The sequence below is a fragment of the Hypanus sabinus genome, chromosome 14 (assembly GCF_030144855.1).
Source record: "Hypanus sabinus isolate sHypSab1 chromosome 14, sHypSab1.hap1, whole genome shotgun sequence".
Taxonomy (NCBI): Eukaryota; Metazoa; Chordata; class Chondrichthyes; order Myliobatiformes; family Dasyatidae; genus Hypanus; species Hypanus sabinus.
The window spans coordinates 57,456,738-57,470,532 of NC_082719.1; the positions used below are offsets into that span (position 1 = coordinate 57,456,738).

Consider the following 13,795-nt stretch of genomic DNA (forward strand, 5'->3'; position numbering starts at 1 on the left):
GAGGATGAGCTTGAGCTTTTGAAAAGCATTAAGTTAGATAAGTCACCGGGACCAGATGAGATATACCTTAGGCTACTGTGGGAAGCAAGGGAGGAGATTGCTGAGCCTCTTGCGATGATCTTTGCGTCATCAATAGGGACGGGAGAAGCACCAGAGGATTGGAGGGTTGCAGATGTTGTTCCCTTGTTCAAGAAATGAAGTAGAGATAACCCAGAAAATTACAGACCATTGAGTCTGACTTCTGTGGTGGGCAAGGAGAAGATCCTAAGAGGCAGGATTTATTCAGATTCAGATTCAGTTTATTGTCATTTAGAAACCACAAATGCAATGCAGTTAAAAAATGAGACAACGTTCCTCCATAATGATATCACAAAAGCATATGACAAAACAGACTACACTAGAAAATCCACATAACGTTTGGCAATCCCCAATCCAGAATCCAGAGAGGCTGCTGCGTATTAATATCGTACTACTGTCCTAGCGCGTTCCCCGGAAAGGAGCTCCAAATGCACCAGACAAACAAGACCAAGCTCTAAAGCTACAAGACCTGCACAAAACCACATAGTTACAACAGTGCAAACAATAGCATAGTTGATAAAAAACAGACTATGGGCACAGTACAAATAGTCCAAATATGTTAAAGGACTATAAGTTAAAAAGAAATCACCACACAGTTTCCACAAGTCCCCAGGGTCCCGACAGACTCGCCATCCCACGCTGGCGGCAGAAGGGAATACCCCCGCTATGGACTTCCATGGCACCGCCCGACTCAGTCTTGCAGACGCAGCACACAACGAAAGCTCTGTCGATCCCAGCTTCACAGACGCAGCACACAGCAAAAGCGACCTGACCGCAGCGGACTCCGAGTCCGTTGAACCTCCGAGCCGACGACCATCCCCTCCAGCACAGCTTCTCCGAGCACCATCCTCTGCCGAGCTTATTAAGACAAATGCCAATGGCCATCGGCAACGCGACCCCAAGGACTGGGGGCCTGTTCTTCCCAGCAGAGTCCCGGACTTCACAGCAGCAGCAGCAACAAAGAAGGTCTTCCTGGAGATTTCCCAATGTTCCTCTGTGCTCCCACGTCCGTTTTCAATCGATTATGATTGCGCATGGCACCCCGCTTCACAAATAACAGATAATCAGCTCCAGAGTGGCCACTGCAAGCTGCATCGCACCGTCATCTTGAAATAATCTGAGATCATTTGGAGAGACATAATCTGATTACGGAGAGTCAGCATGACTTTTTCAAGGGCAGATCATGCCTTACAAGCCTGATTAAATCTTTGAGGATGTAACAAAACACATTAATGAAGGTAGAGCAGTGGATGTGGTGTATATGGATTTCAGTAAGACATTTGATAAGGTTCCCCATGCAAGGCTCCTTCAGAAAGTAAGGAGGCATGGGATCCAAAGAAACCTTTGGGGGTCCAGAACTGGCTTGCCCATAGAAGGCAAAGAGTGTTTGTAGATGGTTCGTATTCTGCATGGAGGCTGGTGACCAGTGGTATTCCACAGGGATCTGTTCTGGGACCCCTTCTCTTTGTGATTTTTATAATTGACCTGGATGAAGAAGTAGAAGAGTGGGTTAATAAGTTTGCTGATGACACAAAGGTTGGGTGTGTTGTGGATAATCTGGAGGGTTATCAGAGGTTACAGCAGGACTTCAATAGGATGCAGAACTGGGCTGACAGTTGGCAGATGGACAGCAAACCAGATAAATATGAAGTAGTTCATTTTGGTAGGTTCAATTTGAAGACAGAATATAATATAAATGCCAAGGCTCTTCACAGTATGCAGGATCTGAAAGGTCTTGCATTCCGTGTTGATAGGACACTCAAAGCTGCTGCACAGGTTGGCGGTGTTGTTAAGGAGGCGTATGGTGTTTTGGAATTCAACAATGGAGCCATGAGGCAATGTTACAGTTATATAAGACCTTGGTCAGACCCCACTTGGAGTAGTGTGTTCAGTTCTGGTCTCCTCACTATAGGAAGGATGTGGATACTATAGAGAAAGTGTTGAAGAGATTTACAAGGATGTAACCTGGATTGGAGGGCGTAACTTATGACAATAGGTGGAGTGTACTTGGTCTTTTCTCCTTGGAGTAACAGAGGATGAGAGGTGAGCTGAAAGAGGTGTATAAGATGATGGGAGGCATTAAACGTGTGAATAGACAGAGGTTTTTTTCCCAGGGTTCAAATGGCTAACATGAAGAGACATAGTTCTAAGGTGCCTGGAAATAGTTACTGAGTTGATGTCAGGGCTAAGTTTTTCACACAGAGAGTGGTGGGTGCATGGAATGCACTGCCAGTGGCGGTGGTGAAAACAGATACAATAGTGTATTTTAAGGGACTCTTAGATAGGTACATGGAACTTAGAAAAATAGAGGGCTATGCACTAGGGTAATTCTAGGCAGTCTCTAGAGTAGGTTACATGGTCAACACAATATTGTGGCCCGAAGAGCCTGTAATGTGCTGTAGATTTCTATGTTCTATGTTCCCTCATAGAGACTGGGGCCTCCTAAATGCAAGAGGATTAGATAGTGCAGAATTTGCTAATTGCATCCAAGATGGTTTCTTAAATTAATATTTAGATAATCCAACAAAAAGAGGAGCCATACTGAACCTTGTGTTAGGTAATGATCCTAGCCAAGTGACTGCCCTTTCAAAGGCAGAGGAATTAGAAAAAAGTCATCACAGTGCCTTATGTTTTAATGTAGTTATAGTTAAGGACAAATGTAGACCCTGTGGGAGAGTATTAAATGGGAGCAGGGCAAACTATGAGAGTATTAAGCAGGAACTAGAGAGAGATCATTGGGAATGTACATATCTAACATGTAGAGGGTGCTTAAAGCCTAACCGCACACAGAGTACTGGAGAGTTAAGAACAAAGGTGGCAAGGTAAAGAGACCTTGGATGTCAAGGGGGATAGTAAATTTAGTCAACAAGAGAAAAAGAAATGTACATAAGCTTTAGGAAACAAAAATCGAACAAAGCCCTTGAGGATTATAAAGAAGCTAGAAGAGAACTCGTGAATGGAATTAGGAGAGTCAGGAGGAGGCAGGAAAAGTCCTTGTCAAATATGTTTAAAGAGAATGCCAAGGTGTTCCATGCATCCAAGGACCACTCAAGGATAAAGGAGGAAACATATGTTTGGAAGACAAATGTTAGGACTTAAATGGGTACTTTGCATCATCGGTATTCACCAAGGGAAGAATGTGGAGAATGAGGATCTTGGGCTTTTTCAGATGAAGAAGGGGGTAGCGTTAGATCTCCTAAAAAGAATTCAGGAGGATAAGTCCCCAGGGTTTGATGAGATATAATACGTTATTAAGAGAGGCAAAAGATGAGATTGCTCGTTTAACCAATATCTTTATGCTGTCTTTGGTAAGTACTTATGTTGATCCATTTTTCAAGAAGGGAAACTGGAAACTCTAGATTGGTCAGTCTCACATTAGTGTTAGTAAAGGTACTGCAGAGGATTAATAGAGATAAGATTTATGAGAATTTGGCTTAATTAGCAATGGTCAACATGGCTTTATGCAGTGCAGGTTGTGTCTTACTAATTGGACTGAGGCAGTGATGAAAGTAAATGATGAAAGCAGCAGGGACAACAAAGTGATTGACAAGGTCTGTCATAACCGCAGCAATGGAAAGGAATGAAGAGTCAATGTTTTGGCCCAAAAGTTTTCATCAAGACTGGAAAGGAAGGGGGAAGAAACCAGAATAAGAAGATGGAGGAGGGTGTTGTGGGGAAGTACAACTAGAAGGTGATAGCTGAAGCCAGATGAGGGGTAAGGTAGGTAAGTGGGGAAGGGGGTTGAAGTGAGAAGCTGTTAGGTGACAAGTGGAAAAGTTAAAGGGCTGAAGAAGAAGAAACCTGAAAGGAGATGTGTGTGGACCATGGGAGAAAGGGAAGTAAGAAGAGCACCAAAAGGAGGTGATGGGCAGGTGAGTAGAAAAGAAGGGGTAAGAGAGGATCCAATAAGGCAGTATGGGCAATGGAAAAAGAAAGAAGGGCAGGGAGGAGAAATTACTGAAAATTAAAGAAATTGATGTTCATGCCACCAGGTTGGAGGCTACCTAGATAGAATATGAGATGTCACTCCTCCACATGAAATTAGCCTTATCATAGCAGTGGGGGATGCCATGGACTAACATATGGGAATGCAAATGGAGACTGGAGTTAAATAACCACCGGAAAATCATGATTGTTGCGATGGAACAAAGGTGCTCAACAAAATGGTCCCTCAATCTACGTCAGGTCTCACTGATGTACAAGGGATCACACCTGGAGCACTGAATAACCATGACAGACTCACAGATGAAGTTTTGCCTCACCTGAGAGGACTGTTTGGAGCCGTGAAAAGTAATGTGGGCAGAGATGAATGGGCAGGTGTAGCACTTCTGCCAGGTGCAATATTAACTGTCAGCAAGAAGATCAGTGGGAAGGGACAAATGGAAAAGGAAATCACGGAGATAGCGTTCCTTGTGGAATGTGGAGAGTGGGGGGGTTGAAGGAAGGCAAATACATGCTTGGTGGTATGATCTGGTTGAAGACAGAGAAAGTTGTGGAAACTTATGTATTAGATACAAAGACTCATGGGGTGGTAAGTAAGGATAAGAGGAATTTTATCCCCGTTAAGGTGGCAGGAGGATGGGGTGAGGGTGAATGCATAGAAAATGGAGGAGATGAGGGTGAGGGCTATACTGGCTATACCTAATCCATCCATGTCTATCCAAATACTCATATATCTGGTCCTCTAGAACACCTGCCAATAACTTTCCCACTACTGATGGCAGGTTTACCGAATTATAATTTGCTGGTGGTTGATTTTAAGAGTCTATCTTAGACAACAGAACAACATTAGTTATCCTCCCATCCCTCACCTGCCTCCAGTACCTCACTCGTTGCTAAGGATGATTTAAATATCTCTGGTATGATCCCTAGAATTTCAGCACTTGCCTCCCACAGGGTCCAAGGGAACACCCTGTCAGGTCCTGGGGATTTATCCAGCCTAATTTGCCTCAAGACAGCAAACACTGTAATCTGTATAGGAGTCATGAAGTTAATGCTGTTTTGCTTCGCTTTTGTGTCCATCTCCTGACTAAATACAGTTGTGAAAAGATCATTCAAGCTCCCCTCAATCTATTTTGGCTCCACACATTCTGATATACCAAAGGATCAATTTTGTCCCTTTTGCAATCCTTTTGCTCTTAACATAACTCTAGAAACCTTTTGGATCCTCCTTCACCTTATCTGCCAGGGCAGCCTCATGACTTCTTTTAGCCCTCATGACTCCTTTCTTGATTGTACTCTTGCATTTCTTATATTCCATAAGTATCTAATTTATTGAAACAATCCTACGCCCACTATTCACTTCCCTTTTTTCTTAACCAATACCTTAATATCTGCTGAAAACCCAGGTTCCCTAATCCTGTTACAGTTACCTTTTATTCTGACAGGCACATACAAGCTTTGAACTCTCAAAATTTTACTTTGGTAGGCCTACTGCTTAAAACAGAAAACAGTCCATCCAAATCCACACTTGTCAGATCCTTTCTGATACCATTAAAATTGACCTTTCTTCAATTTAGAATCTCAGCCTGCAGACCAGGCCTATCTTTTTTCATGTTTACTTTGAAACTAATGCGGATATACCCATCCATGAGGAAGACTTTGGAGTACATCCTGAGGGAGAAAGCTGGAGATGGAGTCCCTAAGGCCATCTTACGTTTAATTCAACATTAACTGAAAAATCCTGCAAATCACTGGTGCCAATGTATCTCTGCCGTTCCTTTGGATTCATCAGCTGCATGGAGAGAGGGAGCCAGCCACATGGACAACAGCATTCTGTCCCTATCATTCTGCTCTAGCTTGCATGCAAATTTACATATCAATTATATAGATAGCGAGCGTAATTCAGCTGACCTTAAATTGGCCCAAGAGCAAGCCATTTTTGTCTCAGTCCTAAAGCCTCTGAACTGAAGTAACTGGGACCCTGTAGCATTCCTTTGACTTTTTCCATTTTTTGGATGACTATCCCAATCCTTTCAAAAGTATCCATGAAAATTAGACTTCAGAAGTGCTGAAAGGGTTATTATTTCAGTCTGAGCCCATCAGAACTCATGTTTGGCCAGTTTATCTGTGGTTCCAATTAGTAGAGTCTTAAAAAATACATTAGGATTCAAATATAGGTATAAAGAAAGTAGTGGTTTATGTAGAACGTGTTAGCACTCCAACTATGTACAAACGTTTGTACATCTGGAGTCCACGAGCTCCTGGAAAAGCCTATGGCGGTTATTCCTATCCAACTGCAGTGACTGTACTCCACTCAAATTGAGTATGTCTGCATATGGAAGCACACACTACACAGGTGAATTGGGAATTTTGGTCAGAGTTGAGGTGTGCCACCTACACCAAATCCCATTAGCTGGTTTCCATCAGCTAAAATCAGAATAACACTGGCAACACAGTAGTGGGATGGTTATTGCTGAATATTGCTATTGGTTTTGTTATCATCCATAAGATTAAAACAGGAAGCTTTAAAAAGTAAATAGTATACTGAAACATTTCCATAGAGAGATTAGCAATAGCAGTGCAGTTCAGTCTCAGAATGGTGATGACATGGAAATAAATGTTCAACACACCAAGTTCATGTAGGCAAAATACAAGTGGAATCCAGTTTCCCCCATTCTCCCATTCTTTCTCCATTGTCGTACAAGCTTTTCCTTTCAATCATTTTTTCAATTCTTTTGAATGCCAAAGTTGAATTCTTTTCCTCCTGGCAATGTATTCCAGGTTAAAAGCCAACCACTCATCAGAATTGCATTTGAAACAATTAAACAATCAAAATATCTGCTATAAAATATCTGACATTTGACATTGTAGAAAAAATGTTACACAGGCATTTCTAAGTCAACTTTTAGCATAATATGCGTAAAAGTTAATTTTCAGAAATTAAATAAAATATGTTGCTTAAGCTATGAAGTCAGCATCAGAGTTGTTTTTTAATACTCCTTTATTCATTTTTTGTTTAATGCTAATGATTCCATTTGTATAGTTAACAACATTAGACAACAATAAAATTGCAGTCATTCCTTGTACAGAACAATGACTTAAGTAGAAATATACCAAAATATAAAAAAAACCTGAACATATGCCCATCATCCAGCTGTTTAGTCTACTAGCACTGTAAAAAAAGTAAATTTTACAATGCCTTTTTTCATCAGTGAAGCTTGTTCTGTTATTTTAATTATAATTCTTTTTATGTGCTATAAATGTTATAGATTCTGGGTTAAATTGAAATGTCAAACAAGGCCCGAGTAGCAAAGATTTATTATGTTGCAAAAATTATGATGTTGAAAATGGCAGAGTATTTCCAGCTTATTCAAGTTTCCAGCATCTGCAGTTTTTTTAAAATTTTCACTTGGTGTTTCTTTTGTGACTATCAGATAAATATGTATACAGAGTAATGAAAGAATACATTTCAAATTTATTTAATGAGTAAGCTCACAATAATGACTGCATCTGAGAAGAATAGGGTATGTTATTGTTTGCTGCTGATAAATAAAACATACCATATAAAAATGTTGTAATGACATTTTTAAAATTCTTGCATTGTATGCTCTCTCCAAGAAAAAAGTGAATGTTCATAAAATTAAGAGTATATTTATTCCAAAGCATTGTTGTAAGGAATTCCATATCACTGAAGTTGTCGGCAATGAGCTAATCTTATAAGGCTGATCTTATAGGATCTTGTGAGCTGATCTTATAGGCAAACTAGATCTAGAAAGTAACTATGCATTACTCGAGAATCATGTAAGAAAAATCTGAATTGTCAGATTTTTGACATTTGCTGTAGTTTGTTTCTTACCAGGCTTTTCTTCTTACACATGCATAGTATTCTGACATGAATCACAGGAAAGATCACTCTTAAAACTTTACGAGTGAATTTTAAATTGATTAACTGTAGCATTTATAATTGTTTAATAATTTTTAATAATTTGTTATGTGTATTACAAAATTACTGTTACAGAACATTTTGTGCTAAAAGACTGTCTCTCTTTCTCAGGTGTTGACTGTAATTCATTATTGAAAATAAAGGGCCAAACTCATGTTTTAACATCATAAAGGTTGAAAAATATAACAGAAGAGAAAAAAAAATCAAAATTTGGTTGGGTGGCATTCAGAACTGAACTGTTAGATTTGTGAGATTGTGATTCCCAATGGAATCTGCTGCAATTCTAGTTGAAATATTATGTGTTGCCATTAGCCACACAGAACAGAGAAAGGACCATTACCTGCATAGAATTGTACTTGATGCAGAAGTGAACAAAAACTTTATTTATAAAATTGTGTAACTGAGCCACACAAAGCATAACATTTTAACAGCAATTCTCTGTTTGTACTAAGTGCATTTGATCAGTTTTGCAGATGTGGTAATAAAAGTTGAAAAAGAGGGAGAATATAAGCAAAAATTTTCTCTTGCAATTGATCTCCACCCACCCGATCCCATGCCTGCTATACATATGAACTAAACCTTTGAAAAAACTCATTTCAAAAATGTTATTTAATTTAAATCTTAATAATGCCAAAAATGCTACAGTTGCTTGAAATGAATGAATTACTCAGAAAACTTCCCACTAGGCTGTCCTTAAATGTTTGCCTATGAAGTTACAATGAGTGGCTTTCACTAACTCAAATCTGTCACTTCCCTTCCATTATCTATCTGGAGGGATCCAGGTATCATTTGGATCTTGGAGTTTAGAAAAATCAAAGGTGATCAAATTTATAAGTTTCTAAGCATGCATTATAGGATAGAATTTGAAATGTTTCCACAAGTAATGAAATCTCAAACAGAGTTGCAAGCCTATGAGGCAATCATTTAAAACTGCAAAAGAGGGTGGTGATTCTCTGGGAATTCTGAAAGTTATGCAGGCAATATTATGAAGGGTGCTTTACAATGAAGTAGGTATGTACATATTTGAAAGATCAGGCAAGTTAGGACCACGGAGAACTGACTGAAGAGCAGTTGAAGCCTGGGGCAGATTAGCTGTGATCATATTGAATTGATGAGCCAGTTGAAGGTAGGAGGGAGCCTGCCACTACACCAATTCTCTTGTGTTCTATGCTTAATTGTGATCCTGCATAATCTGAGTAGCCCTGCTGATACCCACTCAGCAAGTTCACAGATATAGACTAGCTCAAATGAGATGCTTCTTTTACTTTGACAACATGGAGCTGTGTCATTAACTATGTGTAGAGAAGGACAGACATGTAAAATTTAGTTGCAGTATGGAATTAATTCTTTGGTTCGCAGCAGAATGACATTTATTTTCAGCTGATCATGATAATTTCAGTTTATGTACTATAAGCCATCAGGAGTTGCTTCTGTGTTTCTATGATGTACTTAATATGATAGCACCACAAAACTGCAATCAGCCACAATATTGCTTACATTGATGAATGTAAAATAATTACTCCCGTGCCACTTCTGCATGAAATCTAGAATATTTTGAACAGTGGAGCTATATAGCTTCCACAAGACCGTAAGACCATACAAGACAGGAGCAGAAACAGGCAATTCATCCTATTGAGTCTCCTCCACTATTTCATCATGGCTGTTCCATTTTTCCTTTCAACACATTCTCCTCCCTTCTCCCTGTAACCTTTCATGTCCTGACTGATCAAGAACCAATTGATCTCCATCTTAAATACACACAATAAACTGGCCTCCACAGTCATCTGGGGCAACAAATTCCAGATTTACCATCCTCTGGCTAAAAAAAATCTTCTCATCTCTATCCTAAATAGGCATCCCTCAGTTCTGAGTGTGCCCTCTGGACCTAGAATCCATCCTCTATAGGAAACATCCTCCCCACTTCCACTCTATCTGGGCCATTCAACATTCAATAGGTTTCAATGAGATCACCCCCCCCCCCCCCCACCGCCTCATTTTTCTAAATTCTAGCAAGTACAAGCTCACAGGCATCAAAAGTTTCTCATACAATAACCTTTTCATTCCTGGAATCATTCTCATGAACCTCCTCTGAATCCTGTCCAATGTCAGAATATCCTTTATTAGATAAAGGACCCACAATTGCTTAAAATACTCCAAGTGAGGTCTCACCAGAGAAGTAAAGCTGCAGCATTACATCCTAGCTTTTGTATTCTAGTCCTTTCTGAATGCAAACATTGCGTTTGCCTTTCTCACCACCGACTCAGCCTGAAAGTTAGCTTTTAGGGAGGCCTACTTGAGGACTCCCAAATCTATTTGCACCTTGGATTTTTGAATTTCCCCACCGTTTAGAAAATGGTCTATGCTTGGCTAAGCAGCATCTATGGAAGTGACTAAGTGGTCAACATTTCAGGTTGTGTTTGTCCAGCAGCCTGTGTGTGTTGCTTGGATTTCCAGTATCTGCAGGTTTTCTCTTGTTTGTGAATAGTCTACACTTTTTGACCACACTTCCCGAAACAATATTCCATCTACCACTTCTTTGCCCATTCGCTTAATCTTTCTCAGTCCCTCTACAGCCTCGCTGCTATCATCTGCAAACTTGGTCACAAAGCCATCAATTCTGTCATTCAAATCATTGACATGTAACGTAAAAAGAAATACTCCCAACGTTGACCCCTACAGACCACCACTAGTCACCTGCAATAGGAAAGGCTCCTTTTATTCCCATTTTCTGCATCTTGCCAATCAGCCAATGTTCTATCCGTGCTTTTTATAGGCACTGTGTATCACTTTCACTCCCGTATTTATCACCCTTTCCAATGTTGTCCCGATGTTACAGTGCAACTCATTCGACCTACTGCAATTTTGCTCTGTCATCTGCCTTTCCTTTCTGGCCGTCTCATTGCACACTGCATCTATTTATTTATCAATTGCCCCATATCCAGCCCTAACTCTCTGGTCCCCATCCCCCTCCCAAATTAGTTTAAACCTTCCCCAATAGCTCTAGCAAACCTGTCTGCAAGGATATTGGTTCCCCTCGTGTTCAGGTGTAACCCATCCCTTTCATACAGGTCATACCTTCTCCAGAAGATATCCCAATGATCCAGAATTCTGAAGCTCATCTCCTTGCACCAGTTCCTCAGCCATGCATTCATCCTAATCTTACCCTCACTGGTGCGTGGCACAGGCAGCAATCCTGAGATTACTACCCAAGAGGTCCTGTTCTTCTGCTTTCAACCTAAATCCCTTCATACTCTATTTGGAACCTTCTCTGCTTTCCTACCTAAGTTATTGGTGCCAATATGAACCAAGACCTCCTCAATTTTCAGTGGAGTAATCACTGTGGATTTTCTTAATTTATATTAGAATTTTCTGTAATTCTGTTGAAATAATGAAAATTCCACACAGGAAAATATGGCATCATTGGAAATTTTAAGTGGCATCTTCATTATCCTAATTCATTGTAAAAACATACAGTATATTAGTTTATATTTACATTACAATAAATGCTACAGTTGCTTATAAATGGAGTAATGTTACCCAGGAAAACTAATTGTGTGACCATGAAGTAGCACTTGAATGAGTCTATTTGAAGTTGTACTGAGTTGTGTCTATTAAATGTAATCTGTGATTTTCTTACAGTAATCTGTCTGGTGGGATTAGGCTTGGTGGTTTTTTTCTTCAGTTTGCTGCTGTCAATATTCCGGTCCAAGTATCATGGATATCCTTATAGGTATGTAGGTTCATGATCATACTTTCTCAGTTCATTCTACTGTCTTTGAAACATCAATTGCTTATAGGTAATGATAAGTGAGAATAGCACACATTATTCTTGCTTGTTATCAAAGCTGTCATTTCTCTTCATCTCAGTTGTCTGAAAATACATTTGAAATTTGTTACATTTGATTTTTATTCTTGGAGCTGGTAATAAGTTATTTTTGCGGGCAATAAACGAATTATGGGGAAGCACTGTCAGACAATTTTTTTCCCTTCTGGTGTTTGCATAAAAAAGATCAGTCAGAAACCCTAAGTTAGATGAAAGCCAGTTAGGGACAGTAGTACAAACTTAATGAACTGTGTCCAATTTTCATCTATCTACAGTTACAAAAAAGATGAACTTTCACTTCAAATCACAAATTGGAATATGGAAAATATAGGTTTGCTCCATACATGATTTTTGATTCCATGGAAAACAGAATAGGAATGTGAACTGTTATCACTTACCTTTCCATACAGTAGGAGAAATGAAATATCACCATTAAGTCTGTTAATTCCTTTTCCTTTTTCTCCCATTTAAAAATCAGGCAATCACTTAATTTATACAGCATTTTTCTCTGAATATAATGTGTTGTTTTATATACTTCATGTATTTTGACGCAAAGTCATATCAACTAGTTCCTGAAGCACAAAGCTAACTTTGAAATTATGCAAATTGCAATGTATGATTCGATTGCTGGAAGAGTTAAATCAAATTATTTATGAGTCTTCAACTTCTTGTTCTTTTATCAGTGATTAAATAATCCTGAATTGTGTTGTAATTGTAAAGGAATGATGGAAATAAGACATAGGAACATAATTAGGCCATTTGACCCATCAAGTCTGCACCATTCCATCATGGCTGATTAATTGTCCCTCTCAACTCCATTCTCCTGCCTTCTGCCTCTTACTTTTGAAGCCCCGACTAATAAAGAACATATAAAGAGATAACAGTTTGTGCCAGTAGATGTCTCTGGCTTTCATTTTGTATATGCTTCCTATACAAATTTCCAAAAGTTAACTTCTAGCAACACCAGCTTATCAATGATGGTAAGTGACTTGTGATGAATTCTTGCCTTTTTAGTAACATAGATATTTTTAAAAATTCTTAAAAATACTTGAAGTTAGAATGGCACCTAGAATCCATGCCAAATGCTGTTGTAGCCACACATCTCTTAAGTAGTGGGGGCTAACCTTAATTATTTTTGCCATTGAATCAATAACCAAGAGTAAATAGCTTAATATTGACTGCAGGGAAAAATGAGTAAGTGAATTGGCAGTCTGAAGTTTATGTGTTGCAATGTTGAAAGGGAAATGTGAAGGTCATGATCCCTGTTTCTGTGTTAAGGGCTGTCCGCTTTAGCCTCTGTACAGTGGAGGGAATAGAACAAAAATAGCACCTGATGAGTGATTTTTTTAACAAATGAGCAAATATAAAGCACCTTTATGTTTTATATAATAATTATGGCTCACATTGCTTCCTGACTCCTTCTGTGAGCAAGGGCGAAGTCTAAGGCATCTGATCTACCTTGGGTTCATCTAAGTGTATCAAGTGGAAAAACACACAGATTCTGAGGCAGTAAATTCAAATGCATGTGCAACGTTTTGCTTTTATATAACTTTGTGAAAGGATGCAAAAGGCAATTTTCAATTAAGTTACTGCTGTGACTGCTTAGCAAAAGCTACCAAATAATAATATGCGTGAGCAACACAGCAACCACAGCTGCTGACTAGACACTCAACTGGCTTTATTTTAAAGTGAGTATTTATTTAAATGGGGGGGACTTTAAAATGGTATTGAACAAATACACCACAGGTTATTCACTGTTGCATTCATTTAATTTAATGATATTAATCATATGATGCTATTTACACTACAAATTTAAAACCTTACAATTGCGTTGATTTTCTTCCAGCTATTAGAATCAGGCTTATTATCACCAGCATGTGTCATGAAATTTGTTAACTTAGCAGCAGCAGTACAATGCAATAAATGGTAATATACAAAGAAATTAATAAATTAATTAATAAATTACAGTAAGTACATATATGTATATTGAATAGAGTAAAAATAGTGCA

The 13,795-nt window shown here is 39.0% G+C and overlaps 1 protein-coding gene across 1 annotated transcript in view; it reads left to right on the forward strand.

Moving 5' to 3' along the window:
• The window catches only part of tusc3 (tumor suppressor candidate 3), a 380,924-nt gene that overhangs the window by 357,376 nt on the left and 9,753 nt on the right, over positions 1–13,795 (forward strand). The window contains exon 9 of the mRNA XM_059989264.1: positions 11,603–11,693. Coding sequence (XP_059845247.1) covers positions 11,603–11,693 — 91 coding nt within the window. The remainder of the gene's footprint in view (positions 1–11,602; positions 11,694–13,795) is intronic.